The following is an 18,032-nucleotide window of genomic DNA, read 5'->3' on the forward strand; positions in this document are numbered from 1 at the left end:
AAATGTCTCTCAGATGCAGTTCTTCATCCATCCGTATAGAAATCCAGGGCTCAGAAGTTGTTTCTAAATTTTCCACATTAGTTTTCAGTCTGAGGTTCGGTCTCCTTCCTGAAGCCAGCTAAATAAAGCATCAGGTGACCGGGACACTGCAGTGAAAAAGAGAGTCCCCTTCCGAGGTCAAACTGTTGCTGTTTGATTGACGGCCAGCTGGAAACCTGCTGCTACCTTGAGGGAAAACGCAATGCGTGGATGTTTTGTATTTGTCTGAGAGAGAGAGAGAGAGAGAGAGAGACAGAGAGAGAGAGAGAGAGCACGTCTGCTGCTGCGTCTGTTCTCTCTCTCCCTATCACACACTCTCGGGAGCAGCGCTTTGACGCACCACGCAGAGTTGGATTATAGTATTGCGCGCTGGTCTTTCACGATTTTCTGTCCCTCGCGTTACCCTCGCCGCTGACCGGCAGTTGATATATTATCGGGATCAATATCTCTCCGCCACGGTGACCTCTGCTGAGCTTTTTTTTTTTTTTTTTTTTTTTTTTTTTGGGAGAAAGAAGAGCAGCCGCGGCTTCCTCGCAGGACGCGTGTTGTGAATTACAACCAACAGAGCCTTACCTGGAGAGTGTGTGTGTGTATGTGTGTGTGTGTGTACATGAGAGAGGGTTTCTTCGGATCGGATCAGATCAAGGGCCGAGGTGTTTCACTGTCTTTGCTCCGCGGGCACACATTTACTTACACAGGCACGGCACTCACCGGGGGGATTTGGGCACCGCATGCCGGGGACATGTGGAAGTTTGCGCCGCTGTAGCGCAGCCAAAGAGCCGCTCTACCGCCTTATCGAGCTCCCCTATTTCTACCCAGGGGGACCCAAGTCCCTGATCACAGTCCTCACGCACTGAAACCCCTCTCATAGGACCCAAATGTAAATTCAGAACCAGACATTTCTGAAACACGCGTGTGCAAAGGGAGGACAGCGAAAAGAAGGACGGCATCCCGTTGCGTGCAGAGTTTGGTGAGCTCCTTCGGGGGATTTCGGGGCTTTATCTTTTAACGCCCTTCTGTTTTCACGGTATTTTTGCGGGTCTCATATTGGCCCCCACTTGCCGCAGTGATGGTGGGAGCTCGGTGCCCCGTTGGCCCTCACCGCTCCCCGGTGACTGTGCTGGGGCTGCTGGTGACTGTTCTGGTCCTGTCCAGCGGAGCGGACGGTCAGCCATGCCCGGCCCAGTGCTCCTGCACCGGTACGACAGTGGACTGTCACGGACAAGGACTGCGCAATGTGCCCAGAAACATACCTCGAAACACGGAGAGACTGTAAGTACGGGATTGTTAGATTTTACCTAAAATTTGGAAACATTGCATAAGAAAAGTCACCATAATGTCGTGTTGCCATTTCTTTTATGCTTAAATGATGAAAAATAACGAGACTGCATTTACCTTTTAATGCGGCGATTCTTCTGAAGGGGTGTGAGGAGTTTAAAGAGTTTATGGAGAAAAAAATGTCACACCTTCTGATGTTTTAGCACCCAAATGTTATTCCGATCAGTGGTTAGGAAATGTCATCAGCTCATATGCTTATGATCAGACATTATTCCCCCAAATTTTCCTGTCTAATTAATTTGTTTTTAAACGGGAGGCACTGAAAATGTCTCTCTCGAGGACCACATCTTTAACAGCGCAGAGCTTTCTGTCATGTCTAACCTATACTTTCGGCCTTGTTAACGCCGCAGTACGCAGCTGATGTAAATGTTGGTGTGAGGTGTAAATGATAAAAACACTAAAGCTCGTTTTGGTGCCTAATACGAGGACACGTCAGTGCTGATCGCGGAGCTGAAGTTGGGGGGCTGCTGTGGTTGGTGGTGGTTTCGAACTGTTGCATTAGCACAGCCTCCGTAGACCACATCGGTTTGTCAGCAGACCAGCGAGTTAATCAAAAACGGATTTGGACAAGTGGGCTCCGAGTTAAAGAGGCCGCGTTTTATCATTAAAAGACCCCTCGATGAAATTAACATTTGCCGATGTAGTACAGCAGCCACAGCTCCTCTGAGTTTCTCTGACAGTCAGATGACAACCCTGCGTTGGCTACGGCACAAGAAGTTTCAGCAAAAACCCCCTTCATCAATGAGCACCATCACAAACATTGTCCTCGATGTATTAATATATCTTTTTTTTATATAAATTTTTTAAAATATAATTTTTCTTTCTAGGGACCTGAATGCAAACAACCTCACTAAAATCACGAAGACGGATTTCGCAGGGCTGAGGCATCTGCGAGTGTTGTAAGTGACGCTTATTCGGCGAATTTTATTTTATCCCCTCTTTATCCCCTCCTCTGAAGATGCAAAAAGGAAAACAACAATATTCTCACCCACATGCACTGTTAAGCAGCACCTTGCATATCCAGAAAACTTTCCAACAGAACATCACACCACAGAGATTTAACAGTTTCTGGCCGTGCTCGGCAGCAGCAGCAGATTCATCCAGCTCTGGAGCTGCTGCACGCAGGCACTGCATCCAGTGGTGGGAAGCTGCGGTTTCACTGAGCCATCATAAGTGTCTAAACAGAATAGCAGCGGCACCTGTTAATGCTGTCGTGTTAATCTGCCAGTGGAAGTGTCAGGAGGGGGTTTATTTTAACCACCGGGCCCCGGGGCCCATGTGCTGGAGTGATTAACACGCTGGCGAGGAAGTGATGGAGGGTAAAAAGAGGAAAGAGATAGCGGTCATTAGGTGTAACCGCGGAGGGAGGAATGTAGCTGCTTGAAGGGAGGGAAGGGTGGAAGGAAAGGAAGAGAAGGGGGGGGGGGGGGGGGGGGAGTCAAGTAAGAACAGGTTTCTTTACCTGGGATGAATCCAGATTTAATTCCCCTGCACCGTCACTGCCAGGACAGGGATAGCTGCTGTGCGCGCTATTCAGCAGCCGAAATGAATGGAAGGGAATACACATAGTTGGAATTCCTCCAGAGATTATGTCCTTAATTGTGTGTATGTGTGTCTTTATTTGTGTGCTCTAGTTTTCACTTTAGCTATTTCCGGTATGTTCACCCAAAAGCACCATAATTAGTGAGTTTATCGGCATTTTTTTCAAGCAAAAACACTGCACTTTAAAAAAAACCCGTGAGAATAGATTTTTTTTTTTAATTTGAGAAATTTGTGAGAAGAGTCTTTAAAAATATAAGTTTCCCCCCCTTTTTTTCTTATGAGGCTGTATTTTAAAAAAGTGTTGACTCACTGATAAATCAATTAATTAAAAAAAAAGAAGAGCTCAGTGGAGATGGCCCATAAAAGCCTGTGTGTTTTTGCTTGGCTTCGTCAGCACACTAATCTTAGTGGAGTTGTGCTAGTGTAAGTGAATGAGTAGTCAGACCTATGCGGTTAGATAGAGAGTAAATTGGATGATAGATGAGTCGCTGTCCAACTGATGGGCCAGTTTTAAAGTCAATTCTGGGACTCTATCGACCCGCTGCTGATTGTCTCCCCTCTTTCTTGCTTTTTTTAAACCTTCTATCACTTTCCATCTCCACCAATCTGCTTTTCTCCTTTTTTCACTCCTAGTGCTGCCTGATCCTTCTCTATTTCTCCCTCTCTCTCCTCTCCAGTGTCAATCTCCTGTGCCCTATCTCACTCCGTCTTTCTCTTCTCTCTCTTATCGGTGGCCCCATCCAGCCATCTTTCTCCTTTTTTTTTTGGCCTCTTATGGTTTCATCACACAAATCACTCTGTCAGCTCTCACGCTCTGTGTCTCTCTATCACTCTCCTTCCCCCCTCTCATGTCGTTCCTTTTTTTATTGTCCAATTCACATAGTCTCACACTCTCTTGGTGTTTCTCTCTCAGGCAGTTAATGGAGAACAAAATCACCACAATCGAGAGAGGAGCCTTCCAGGACCTGAAGGAGCTGGAGAGACTGTGAGTAATGATGTGTCGACGCCATTGTGTTAATTTAATTCTGTATAAAATCAGTTTGCCCAGCCTTAAAAATTCCAAGAACGTGCATGCCCGTCAATTCATTTGTATATCTGGATGCACAGATCAACAAGTGTCATCATAAAATCTTTTCAGGTATTGGCCGACCACAGGCTGCATTATTTGTCTTTGTTAGAAATTCTCCAAGTCTGTAGAGCTTCTTCCAAAAAAAACATTCCCGTATTCTGTGCTTTGGTGACTCTCAAGGACACTGTTTAAAAGTCCTAACCCACTGCTTACTAACAGCATCAACAGTCCTTAGTGCAAGAGGGGTTTTGAAAAAGCCCTTTTTTAAAAAAAATTATTTGGTTTGCCTTTGTCCAATGAGCTCTGAATACTTAGTGACCTTCTAGGACTGCATGTTTCAGTAGAAAGTGGGAAGGATAATGTCAGCAGATTATATTATATACCAGCCAGTGGATTATGAATCATCACCGGAACTTATGGATTTCTTTATCATTTATTTATTTATATATTAACTTGAGTTGCAGCAATACCAGAAATCAAGGACAGGCTGACTTTAGATATCAAAGCTTTCAGTGAAAATACCTGATGTGACAGCAGTGAAGACAAACTATTTCCCCAAGATTTTAACATGATCATCCTGCAGTCATCTAGGACAGCCCAGAATCATACCAAAAAGGCTATAATGTATCCAACCTAATTAGTGACCCCTCCTGCTCCGTGTGAATGCATGCATCATGTTTTGCCACTTTTATGTCAGTTACCCCAACTTGGCCTCCTGCAAATCTGTTCATGTGGCAAATGTTGAGTCTGAGTGCCATGGAAGTGAATGAAGAACAGTCAGAAGTTTTTACGATGCCAACCTGGTATCACAAGTCAGCATCCAGGCAGCATGAGGCCTTTATAACATAATTAAATGTTGGTAGTTTATGTGTGTGAGAGAGAAGCAGAAAGAAGGGACAAGTAGCCTCGCTGCCCACTGAGTTTTGTGTACTGTCATATATACGTGTACATGTATGTATGTTTGTGTGTGTGTGTGTGATTGTTCAAGTGATGTGGTCTGAGTGACAGCACATGACACATGGGAATGCAGTGGACTGACTGAGTGTGAGGAGTCTTAGTGACAAGCTTTAATTAAAGCCACTGCACACACACACACACACACACACACACACACACACACACACACACACACACACACACACACACACACACACACACATTTACAAAAACAGACATATTGGCATATGCAGAGAGATATCCACCTGGACACACACACACACAGACTAAAAAATAAAAAATAAAGCAGTTAATCTTTTTTATGGCTCTTGTGGGTAAATTTGTCACAAGTCAGTGGGGTGAAAGTGATAAAATGTGACTTTTTTGGATGCTTTGGTGTTGACCCTGTCATGCCTGTTTTTTCTTTGCTCTCTGCTGCACTATAGCTGCTCTTTGTTGACAGAGAGAGAGAGAGAAGCTCTGTAGACCGCTATAAGGAATCTGCTAGTGTTTCTCATGCAACCAGCACTGGGCTCTGTCCAGCTAAGCGGTTCTGGGAATTCCTACTCAGAGTTGGTGACAAAGAGGGCAAAATTTAACTACATATGGTCTGGATTTAAAAGTAAACTTTGATAATGATTACTCTCCCTCCAAAGAGATGGTGCAAGCTAGTAAATACCCTCTTTCACGCACTCATATAAGCAACACAGTCTTGAACATAGATTGTCGTGCGGTAACAGCAACAGCTGATAAAGTCTTAGATATCTAATGTGAAATCATGCACGATATGGCTGTCTCTCCTTTTCTGTCTTGTCTCTGACAACAGCAAACTTTCTGACACAACATGGCTGTCTTCTGTTGTCCTTGCAAGTTTTCCTCTGTAATTCAGCTTCTCTTGCGTGGCATGTTCACAAACACAAAGATGGAGTCAGTCATCAATGCCCCCCAACAGCTACCATACAAAGGCGCGTCTCTGGAGTCTGGAGTCTGAGGGCCCATTTCAAAGCCCTCCGTCCTCTTGGGGGCTGGAGGGGGCCTGCTGGGCACCACAGCCCAGAGGAGAGGGCCCTAAGCTTGGCTGACAGATCCACACTGACTGCCCCCCATGGGGGCAGAAAACGGTTCCCCTTCACATCTTTTTTTTTTTGCGACAGGCCCTGAAGGGCCGGGCAGGGCTGGGTCAGGTGTAGGGCAGTAGCCTTGGGGGTACGGAGGAGGGGCATGTGGTTGAAGGAGGTGTGGAGGAGATAGGCATGTCACAACACAACTGTGCACATATCCAAACACATGAATGTGTTTAGATACACTCATGCATGCGCATTCACTTACGCAAGGCTGCTCTGTCAGTACTGGTTTTATCTTGATTTGGAGGACCCCCCCAAACCCACTCGCAACGTTTTCATTCACTCCTTAACCTCTCCTCATGTTTTTGCTTCTTACGCACCCATCTGGCTCTCTCTCTCCCTCTCTATTGTCCTGTGCATATAGGAATGCTATACATTCTTTACTCTCACCCTGTGGGTGTAGAATAGTTAAGTGAGGAGTTCCCGATCCTCTTATCCTTCACTTACTTGACTGTTTTACAGCCCCTGTTCAATTCAAAGTGTGTGAGAATGAAGGAGATAACAGCCTCAGACATGCAGGGAGAATGAAAGCGATATTGCAGGTACCGAGACAGTAATTTCAGAGAAAATCAGTCGGCTAAATCCTTCGATAATTAGCCTGCAACTGACTGATCACATTATTTAAAGATAATTTTTACTGAGATGAGTAATCGCACAGCTGATTACAGTGGTGAGATGCGTCTATCAACAGCAATTACAAAGTAGATAATGAAGCCTCAAATCAAGTGATCGTGCTGTAATATGTTGACAATATGAACAGCAGAAGATAATTGTAACAGTGATCCCAGATAGCGGGGCTATGGATTTCAAAGAAAAGCTCTGGATTAGTGCGAAATGATTAGCTCTAAAGCCTGTGAGTGATAACATTGTTCCCGCTGATCATTTCAGGGCAAAGTTTCAATTTTTTTTTCTCCATTTTTACTGAGCAGTAGAGCTTGAAATTATCTGCACTGTGAAGACACAAAGCCATTTTCACCACAGCAGTTCCGTCTAAAAAGCCATTCGAGATAGATTTTTCCGAGACTCTGCTGCACCCAACATTTGTTATGTTTGTTGGTACACACCAGTTCGCGGAAAGTTTAGAGGAAAAGCTGCCCGGCGCTGCTGAATGCGAATGATTTTAGCCTGATAGCAAAGGAATTTAGTGTTTAGGAGATAAGACTGAATTTCTGCATTTCTGTGTTTTAAGACAAGAGATGGTATCTTTCATTAGTGTTTAAATAACAGATCAGATTAGAGAGTGTAAATCTCTGGTGGGTGATAGATATTGGCTCGCTTTGGATGCACGAGCTGTGAACCGAAAACATGAACTGTTGAACCGCATTCACACCCATTCACACACACACTGGTCAGTTTGAAGTGGTTTTTGGAGTGAAGACAGTTTCTTAGGTTCATGGAAATGTCTGCAGTGTTTTGGGTTATAACTGTGGTGTGTGTGTTTGTGTGTGTGATAGACTGACTGTTAGTTCAGCATGTGTATTATGGCTGCAGCAGCATTGGTGGAGTAATAATTGGTTTCTGAGGCGGTTTGTTATTTTCAGAGTCTGCAAGGCTGTACTACTGCGCATCAACATGGGTCTGAGGTGTTAGGGTTGCGTGTGCGTGTCAGACTTTTATGTTTGTGCGAGTATTCATGTGTGTATGTACAGAGATTTGGCACACTGTGCATGTTTGCGAGTGTGTGTTTACTGTGCGGTTTCTGGGCTTCTAGCATCTGTTTATGACTGCAGGGATTATCACCATGCTGCAGTGTGACATTAGCTCGGCGGAGTGACTCTCACACCTCGGACTACTGGCTACTCCGTCTTCATTCTCTTCCAGCCAGACTTTGACTAATGAGACATGGCTGTGGAAGCACTCTGAGGCTGTTTGTGCACACACACACGCTCACACACTGTGATATAAAAGATAGAGATACGTTCTTTCAGATGTAGAAGGAAAAAGGCTCAACAGTGGGTGGTAATTGCAGACTAGTTTAGCCCATAAATGTGTGGCATGTGGAACTGGTTCGTGCTACATATTTGTCTTTATACACAAAAACATCAAATAAACTAAATCACTACATGACTGGAGAGATTTCATTGTTTGATTCAGAAGTTTATGTTCAAGCAAATTTTTTTGCAGAACTTTAAAAGTGAAGTGACAATTAGCAGCCGAGCCAAGCTCAGTGGTGATGGAGAGCTTGCAATAGGTTGACTGTTGAGCTGTTAATCTTTTAGACAGTGCTTCCTTAATTAGGCTAATGCAGCAGTTCAAATTAACAAAATACTGAGAGCAGAATCAGCGCTGAAGACCATGGTGAGAAATGTGCAAAGTGGAGTCATGAAAACTGGCAAGTCAGCTGATGTAGCCTCTGCAAGTAACAGCAGACTTTGGAGGTCTTAGTTACAATGTAACTACAAAACATTTCAGCCAGGCTAAAATGTTTTGTCGTTACATTGTAGCTCTCAGATTTAACTGAGAAACTTGTTAAGAATCATCACTGTTTTTTTCAGTAGTTTTGTTTCATAAGGGAACTTTTCAAATCTCAGAAAAATGATTTGCAATTTCTGCCTCTAATGAACAACACTTAAACATTTACGTGGTTTATTACAAAAATGTATTTAAGATTGTTTTAAATGTCCTACATATCATGTTGGAGTAAATCACATGTGACGTCAGCCACATTGTGCGTGTCATGTTCATGCAGCGTTTATGTCGGGTCCGGGGAGTCATAGTCAGTACGATCTAGTGTGTAATGACACATAAGAAGTACAAAATGTTTGATTACATGCATAATAACTTAAGCTGGACCCTTTATTCTCATTTCCAGCTGCATACTATTATTCTTGGACTCCACTAGAGTTTCCTTAATTCAAAGTTTAAAATAATCCTTATTTATCTTATACTGGATGTTGGTTCACTCCCTCTCATCTGCTCGCTGAAACAAAACACTTTAGCTCCTCACCCTTGAAGGCCACCCTCTTTTGAAGCCAACTTTCTTTTGATTGGCTGCCCTTCAGAAACAGAAACTTTGATCAGCAAGAAAGTAGAGATGAGTAGAGTAGGAAAACACACACACACACACACGCTGTCTGAAATGGGACACTCAGTCTGAAGCCCAAGCTTCTGGCTCACGGGAATTATTTGGACAAACACCGAAATCGATATTTGAAACTTTGGCAATGTTTAATGTTTAAAATAAAAAAAATTCGTGGCAAGCGCACTTTAATGTTATTCGTGTTATGTTCATATGCAGTGTTGCAATGATAGGCTGAAATGTCTGGTTATGTATGATGGTAGCCTTTTATTTATTTTAAGTACGGCAGGTGGTTTGTTTCTGTTACAGTCTACTGTAAATAACTAAGTTAATTTTTTATAATTAATTTCAATGATTTAATTAATTCAGTGCATAAATTAGTCATGAAAATAATTGTTGGCTGCTTTTTTCTACATCACTGTATTTGGAGCTCCCCATCAGAAGTATAAATTCTCTGTTTTTGATATCACATTGCTTCTTCTTAAACTTGATTTGTTGTTTGTAATGTGTGAGAGTGTGCGAGGAAAGTAAAACCGTTTCAAACTTTTGTAATATTTGTAGAACTAAAGCAGGAAAAACAGAAGAACTCTGCACGGGAATCCTAGACTGTAAATCTGAACAATCTCTATGTTGTTAATTGCTAAATATATTATACATATTCTAGTGAAGAAATGAATAAAAGGTTAATTAAAACACACTGATAACTCGGCGGCACCGTGGAGCAGACTGGATTTGATCTCTGTGTCCTGTCTCTACTTCATTTCGTGTTTCCTAGTCTGACAGCATTGCCTCTATTTTAAGGCGATGAGCTCATACCACCTCTCTGCTGTCGTTCCTCCTCCCTACCTCGAACACCAGTCCGTACACTCTCCCAGGGGGATGTCTAGCCCACTAACGGGCGCTCATGGCTGGGCAGGACCTGCAGGGGGAGTGGGCCTCTCCGTGGGGCCATGTGGGGCTCTTAGCTGCCAGAAGCAGCGTTAACGGAAGAGGAGTGAATAATTTAGAAACATCATTTCTGCGGGACGTTAAATATTTAAGCAGCCTCTGATGTAACTGTGGAGTGTGAATGTGTGTGCGTGCGCACGGGCACGTTCACATATTTGTGCTCTTGTGGGTGGAAGATGGACACAGAGGGGGTGACGTTATTTAAGTCCACATCGGCTTCTAGTGATGCAAAAAGAGGTGAAAGACAAAGGTTAAGAGGAAAAAGTCAACAAGAGAATGAAAAAGAGATTTGGGGAAGTTTTGAAAGGAGCTGGTGTTTTTGTTTGAAAATCTGCAGTACTTCTGTTAGTTCGTATGTTTTTTTTTTTTGTTTTGTTTTTTGTATAAATCACACTCAACTTTTCTTCTTAGTTTTCTTCTTAGGTGTTTTCTTTCTTCGTCCCCTCCTCCTCTCTTCATTCCCGACCAGTAGCACCCAGCTCAGCATCCATCGTTTGGGCCTGTCAGTGTGTGCGGGTGTGTTTGTGTCAGGGTTAAACTGTTTCAGCAGCCTGTCTCTCATTGTGTCACTCTGTTGCCTCCCTCTCCTCTGACACACATCAAGCACACACACATCAACACACACTGCACACAAACCTCTTCACTCCACTCAACCAGGGTTAAATGATCGCACCCAGATTATTAAACTCACCCGAGTCGTCTCCACTGTGTGTGTGTGTGTGTGTGTGTACGTGTGTGTGCGTGATGGGTTGTTGTGAGTTCTTCCCCTGTGAGGGCCTTGTTTACTCAGTGAGGTCCTTTTCACACATTCGGTAGCCCAGCCAGACTGCCTGTTTGTTTTTCCCACATCGTCTCCTCTCCTCCGTCTTTGTGGCAAAAACGCCCCTCCGCCCTCCCTCCATCTGAACCCCTTCCCTCGTCTTCCTCCGCCTGCGTTCCCTCCATCCTTCTCGAGTTCACTGTTTGTCTGGCAGCCATGTTGTACCCCTAAATCATGGATAACCTTTTTCTTTCAATGTCCATGCATGACCACGTATGTGTGTCCCCATCAGTCTCCCAATTATTTCATGCTCTCAAATCGTATTACAATCAAAACAGTGTAACAGAATTTAATACAAAGTTCAGGAAACACAAATCCTACTTTAAAACGGCTAATTATACACAAATGTACCCGCTTCCAACCGCAGTCTTTGGAACGAGCAAGGTCGAGTTTATTCCCTAATTCCTGTTGTATTTCTGCAGGCGCCTGAATCGGAATAATCTGGCTGTCTTTCCCGAGCTGCTTTTCCTGGGAACAACGAAGCTTTACAGACTGTAAGTCGTGTTTTTATTTATTTTTTTTGTCCGTCACTCGTTTGCCCTTCATGGTTAACTGAAATATTCTCTAACTATTAGTATGTTTTGCTAAGAAGCCTTAAGATGATCTAGATAAACTTTGGATTCATGTAATGGTGTGTTTGTGTATATCACCACAACGTTTGCACAGTTCACTGAATAGGACTCAAAATTATGTGAAAATGTATGTTACAGATGCTGCAAAGCAGAGAAAAAAAAACAATGAGGTTTTGCTGTGTGACCCAGTCTGGGTGTTTCACTTGGATGAAGGAGTGAGAGGAGTGAGAGAGCAGATTTTACATGGCTCTCTCCATAGAAGCCAGTTCAGTAGCTAATGGAGATTAGCACTCCAACAGCTGCTGCCCACTGGGAGAGAGGTGTGTATGTGTGTGTATGTGTGCTTGTGTGTGGTTGTGTAGGAGAGGATGAAGAGGAGAAAGTGAGCATGACCGACTTACTGGTATAAGCAGTGAACAGGTTTCCCTCCTGAAGTTACATTTTGTGTTTCACGGGCAGAAAACAGTTTTCGTTACAGAACATAAATGTTCCAGGTTGCATTGAAGCCGACGAACCGCTGTTTGTTGTCATCGAGCACCTTCCGCTCCCCTCGCTGCCCCGTCGTCTGCGCTGCAAACCGAGCACTACAGGGCTGGGCTGCAACGCCACTGAAACTGTGGGAACTAACTTCCCGTCACGGTCATTTGCGGTCTCAGGGAATAATTATGGTTGCATATATTTATATGAGTGGCTGAATGTATTTACAGTATCTGAAACAATATTGAAATGCTCAGATGATTCAGAGTGTGTGAAAGTTGTTTATGTTCTGCGGCTGCCGCAGTGGCCGGCTGGGCATGACCTGTTGTGTCTAAGGGTGTGTGTCTGCCTGTGTTTGAGCAAATGTGTGTGTGTGTGTTTCCCAAGGCCGAGAGCTGGCATTTTGCTCAGCGTGTGGGCTGAGGTAAAAATACTACTTGGATATATTGCTCTGTGCTCAGCTTGTTGTAGACAAGTTGAGTGCGAGTGTATATCTGCCTCTATATGCATGTGTTTGTGCGAGCCTCAGTCCTCCAGGTGTATGTGTTTAGAGGAGAGCCCCTCAATGGCAGCTCATCTTATCTGAACCGGCACAGCTCGTTCCATAGAACCACATTTAAGCTGCTGTGTTGTTATTTCTCAGAATTAGATTAAATTATAAAACCCACGGTGAACAGAGAAAAAATAAAAACACAAACTTCCACAGAAAAATGCTGTTAAACAGATTTCTCAGATGTATGGAACTCATTCAGCTTGAATGGTGACCACAGAGGTTTGGCCAATAGTATTTAAGGCTGTTTGGTCAATATTAAATCCTATGTCTGCTTCTCTACACCCCCTACAGTTTATTTTAATTTTAGAAATCGCAACGAGAAACCCCTGAGAACCTCTGAAGTGGGATCTTGTTAAGTTTTATATTGAGGGTTGTAGGTATGTGCTAACTTGACTGGCTTTGGTTCTTGCAACAGTACTTCTATAAATGAACACTTGCTCAACCTGCTATTATGAAAATTATGTTTTCACTGTTTTTGGGGCTTGGAAAATCTGTGTATGTGTGTGTGTGTGTGTGTGTGTGTGTGTGTGTGTGTGTGTGTGTGTGTGTGTGTGTGTGTGTGTGTGTGTGTGTGTGTGTACAGGAGTATTTATGGTATGTGTCCAATCTTTGCTCAGCACAGCGGTTTAAGGCATTCGGGACTGATCTAAACTGGTCTGAGGTCAGGTGTGAGAGATGTCTTTGAACTTGTGCAGTTAGTTTGTTTAGTGAAATACAAGTCTGAGTATGAATCATGCCTGAATTTTGTTAACCTGCAATAGTAAGGGTAACATACCTTTGGCATATAGCACACTGGAGAGTGTTGTGCCATCTGATGTTCTACATAAATTCGTGTAGTATGCTACGCACCATTTGATCGCTGTAGAACTGCAGGGAGACCTTGATCCATATTGCTGGAGATGATTCAGACTTGTTCCCGTGGGTTTGTTGGATTTGTCACAGGTTCTGTTCATAGTTAATAAGAACAGAATTTCTACGCAGCCAGGAGTGGAGGGTCTCTGCTTTGGTGGCTTCGGGATTTAATCTTTGCTTTTTGAGGATGATGTAGTTCTGTTGGCTTCACCAGCTCAAACTGGAGTGGTTCACACCTCCAAGTCTGAGGCTGTGGGTCTCAGATGGAATAGGGTGGAGCACCAAAGTGGAGGAGTTTAAGTACCACAGGGTCTTGTTCAAGAGTAGGAGGAGAGTGGAAGAAGACACTGACAGAAGAAAAGCATGTAAAAGCATGGCTGTCGATTTGTTGGTTGATCTACATCACTAGCCTCATCTGTGGTCACGAGCTCTGGGTAGAGACTGGAAGAAAGCGATTGCGAATGCAAGCTATGGAGATGGGATGAGTCGCCTCTCACTGATCAGTCAGAAGGGACTCAGAGTAGAGCCGCATCAAAATGAACCAGTTGAGGTGGTTCAGGCATCTGATTAAGATGCCTCTTGGATGCCTACTGTGTGAGCCGTTTAAGGCATGCCCAACCTGGAGGAGGCCCTGGACATGGTAGAGAGATTATATCACATGGCTGGCTTGGGAATGCCTCGGTGTCACCTACTCTTCAAATGGAGCAAAAACAGATAGCATGTTGTCACGCAGGTTTTAAAGCGGATATTTGGAAGCAAATAGGAGCCTCCTTTGCTCAGTGAAAGAATGCAGCATAGTGCAGGTCTTGTTTTAATATTTATAGGCTGTTTTTTTTGCTTCAAATCTTAAACAAACCAAATATTTAGACTAAAAAAACCCAGTTGTTTTTTGTTGTGCTAGAATACAACATGAACAGAATATGAACACAACTTTTTCAAATGACTCACAACTGAAGCATATCATCAAAAGCACCTGCAGTGGCCCAGTTATTGCATGAATATTTATACCGTGCACACAGAATGTCTCTCTGATCACTGAATTCCTCATTCATTCATTTCTTGGTTAAACTTTAAACTGGATGACACCGTCCAAATATTAGCCGTGAAGCCGAAGGTCGAAATGTCCTAGAAAAGGCTGCTGTGTGCTTTCTCCTGAAGCCATGCAACTTTGGAAAGAAGGTTTCTGTGATGTGGTGACAGCTGGCATGCTCATACTTGTGCTCCAGTGTACTGAGAAGACAATAAAACCCTGTATTATCTACAGCTGACAATAGCTGCTTTTCAAAAACAGTGTACTTGGTAAGAGCTTATGTTATTTTTACACGCCGTGGGTTGTCTCTGGACATATTCTCACACTTTTACTTGTTGCTCGCATTAGTAAACTCCTCGAATGCTTTGTCAGATGTTTTATCATATTGCTTGCATCAAAGGTGATGTTTGACAGTCCCCTCGACAATTTAGCAGAGCTCGGTCTGCAAAAAATATTTCCAGCATGTTACCTGGCAAAGATGGCATGCTGAAGTGTTGTCACTGGGCAAAAAGTCTGTAGCTCACTGGTTGCCATGGATATTTGTACCAAATTTTGTGCCAACCTAATGAAGAATTTGACATATTTCTCCAGATTTATAAGAATTTTGGCCCATTGGTGGAAGTAGAAGAATGGGATGGATCACAGGAATTGTTAGGATGAGACCATAAAATTTCATGGCGTGTCCTGTGCTTGCAGCTATTATATCTCTAGAGTTATGTAAATTTTGATATCTTTACTGACATCTGTGTTTCCTCCATAATGGCTAAAAACCAGTGTAATCCAGCAGTGAACATTTTGCAGCTTTTTGGATGGAAATTAGCTGCTTCTAAAGAACAAAGTTTTGAGTTTGAACATGCTTGTCGTGGATATGTGATGTGCATAAACATAAAAAAGGGAACAGCAAGTCTAACTGCTAATAAAAAGTCATGTGTCCTTTTCATCATTTTCATTTGCAACACCTGTGTCTGCACCCCTCCATCCTTCACCTCCCACATTACACATGATCGCAGCTTCCCCAGCGCTCGAGGGCCCAGACTGCATTAGATTATGAAGACAAACACACACACACACACACACACACACATCTGGAGACACCATGTGGTGGGCATATCCCCAGAAAACTCTCTCTTTGTGTCTGTCTCTAACACACACACACAGCCCTCCTTTTTCCCCCTTGGCCTATTGTTGATCACTGAATCCACCCTGCAATAATACTGAGGGCCACAGCTGTGACTGTTTGTTCAGAGAAAGAGAGCAACTATAGAAACTGTGATTAAACAGAGCCACTTCATTAGATGGAGTCTGTAAAAAGAGACAGGCTGGTAAAATCTCACTGCAGTGGGCAATAACCAAAAGTTACCTGAGCCAAACAAAGACGAGGTCGGAACACACACATACGGGCACAAATCTTCCGTTTTATGCATTCTGACTGTGACAGGTCCCCACGCTTCACCCCATCAGGTCTCCAAATTGACCTTCGTCACAAGCAAAATTACAAAATTAATAATAGATCAAGTATAAAGAAAAGCTAACAAAGAAACAGAACAGCACAATACAAACCTCAGTTCTGAAAAAGCCAGGTTGATGTGTGAAAAACCCCACAATGTGACAATCTGCAGATCTGCAGAACGTCTGATAGGGGATTCTAGGTTCTCAGCAGTCGTGGGTCTTCTTTTTTGTAATTTTTGTTTCATGATACTCCAAATGTCCAAAGCTGTGGACTGCAGGTAGGCCAGTTCAGTGCATGGACTCTTCTACCACAAACCCATGCTGTAGCAAAAGATGGAGCATGTAGTTTTATCATTGTCTCACTGAGATATGCAGAACCTTTCCTTAGATAAATGTTGTCTGGATGGGAGCATACGTTGCTCTAAAACCTGTCTAACTTTTAATATTAATGGTGCCTTTCCACATGGGCAAGTTGCCTATTTCATAGACACAAATGCATCCTCCATAGCATCAGAGCTGCAGGCTTTTGAACTGAGTTCTGATAACAAGCTGGATCGTGCTGCTTCTTTTTATTCTGGAGGAAGTGGTGTCCATGTTTTCCAGAAAGAATTTCAAATTTGGGTTCCTCTGACCACAAAACAGAAAATGATAGAAAATGATAATAGGTTGGTCTTGGTCATTAAGACAGTGCTCAGTCAACAGAACAAGAAAAAGTCACAAATATGGTCAGGTCTTCAAGTTACTGCTCACCTTTATTTTAACAAAAATATTTTATTAACATACAATTTTATCTGAATAGACTTATAAACATAAAAGATAAAAGTTAGAATGGTGCATTTCTCCTATTTCTGCTCCTTTGTCTTTACGTCTTTTTAAAAATGTTCCTGGTAGTTTATATATTACTTGATTTGTACCAGAAAATATATTTCTAATATGTTTAAATATTGAAAGTATATTCCCAAGAACTTTGACAGCTAGCCAGCCACTGAATACCTGTAGGAAACGGATGAAATGTTTGGTTTTTCAATTCTGCTTTTTGTCCATTGATTACTGTTGAAATGCTCAGCAAGTCTTGAAACCACTGCCTATTTTCTATTTAGCCTCTTAGCCTTTTAAAATCTGTCATAGACGATAACAAAGGCACTCAACTGGATGTAGATATCTGCTAACTATGCTGAGATCACTGAAATATTATAGTTTCTATATTATAATTGTTTCATAACCACCACTGAACAGCTGTTTCTGATGCATTTTGTAAACAATCCACAGCCTTCGTGATTTGTCAGAGGTGCATACAGATACACTGCAGCATTAGGTTTGCTTCCTCTCCTCTGTCTCTTGTCTCCCTTTGCTGGACAGAATTCAGTAGCGAGATGAAAGAGGGAAAGATGAAAGACGGGTTGATAAAGGGATGGGGTGATGGGAGGATAAGAGAATGGGTCACTGCTTCCACAGTTGAAGAGTATGAGTATGAGGCTAGATTCATGTGACAGTTTTTGTATGCATTTAAGTGTACTTTTTTTTTCTTTGCGGACACTTCTGGTCAACAGCAATGGCTTAGCAGGTGCCACTACAGGAGATTTCTTTATTTTTATTTTAGCTTTCCTGCGTATTGTGTTACGACGGTAGAAAACTATGACAGGCTCAGAAGAAGGGAGCCAAACAAATCTAACTAAAATAGCATCAGTCTGACAGAAAACATGTGGAAAACATGATGGAGGAATGTTATTCACGTATTAGTCAAGGAATTATTTTTTTTTTCATTTTGAAATGCAACATGTATTACGTGGAAAAGAAATGTGCAGCTATTGATATTTTTAGACACTGATTTATGTAGACTACATAAAACCTACTTTTAAAACCCAGTTTGTGCTATGGTTAGGCAATTTGCTCGACTCTGAGCTTCCTATTGTCCCATTGTGGGCTTGCAGGTGACTGATGACACTGTTGCAAATGTGGGAAAACACAGGAGTTTAACGTGCACCCATTTGGGGAAGCACCATCAGTCAAACACACAAAACACGAAACTCTGGTGTGAGAGAGATACACACAATAAAATAAGAGTTTATTTTTCACTTCCATCATCAAGAAGCATTTACACTTTGGTATAAAATAATTTACTATACAACGTAATTATTTAATTATTGGGTTATCAGCCAAACTGTTATAGAAAAATCAGACAATGACATTTGCTGGATATCTATTTTTTTTTAAGCCTTGACCTTTAAGTTTTACTAACTGGTTCAGTTTTTATGTTTAAAATA

General features: G+C 42.7%; 1 protein-coding gene across 11 annotated transcripts in view; it reads left to right on the top strand.

Annotated features, from left to right (window-relative positions):
* Positions 1-369: 369 nt before the first annotated feature.
* slit2 (slit homolog 2 (Drosophila)) overlaps positions 370-18,032 on the top strand; it is a 104,816-nt gene continuing 87,153 nt past the window's right edge. For all 11 annotated transcript variants that reach the window (XM_063476284.1, XM_063476286.1, XM_063476289.1 and 8 more), the window contains exons 1-4: positions 370-1,311; positions 2,205-2,276; positions 3,833-3,904; positions 11,258-11,329. In XM_063476284.1, the coding sequence (XP_063332354.1) occupies positions 1,109-1,311; positions 2,205-2,276; positions 3,833-3,904; positions 11,258-11,329 (419 nt within the window). In that variant the 5' untranslated portion in view covers positions 370-1,108. The remainder of the gene's footprint in view (positions 1,312-2,204; positions 2,277-3,832; positions 3,905-11,257; positions 11,330-18,032) is intronic.

This window comes from Pelmatolapia mariae, linkage group LG6 (assembly GCF_036321145.2).
Source record: "Pelmatolapia mariae isolate MD_Pm_ZW linkage group LG6, Pm_UMD_F_2, whole genome shotgun sequence".
Lineage (NCBI taxonomy): Eukaryota > Metazoa > Chordata > Actinopteri > Cichliformes > Cichlidae > Pelmatolapia > Pelmatolapia mariae.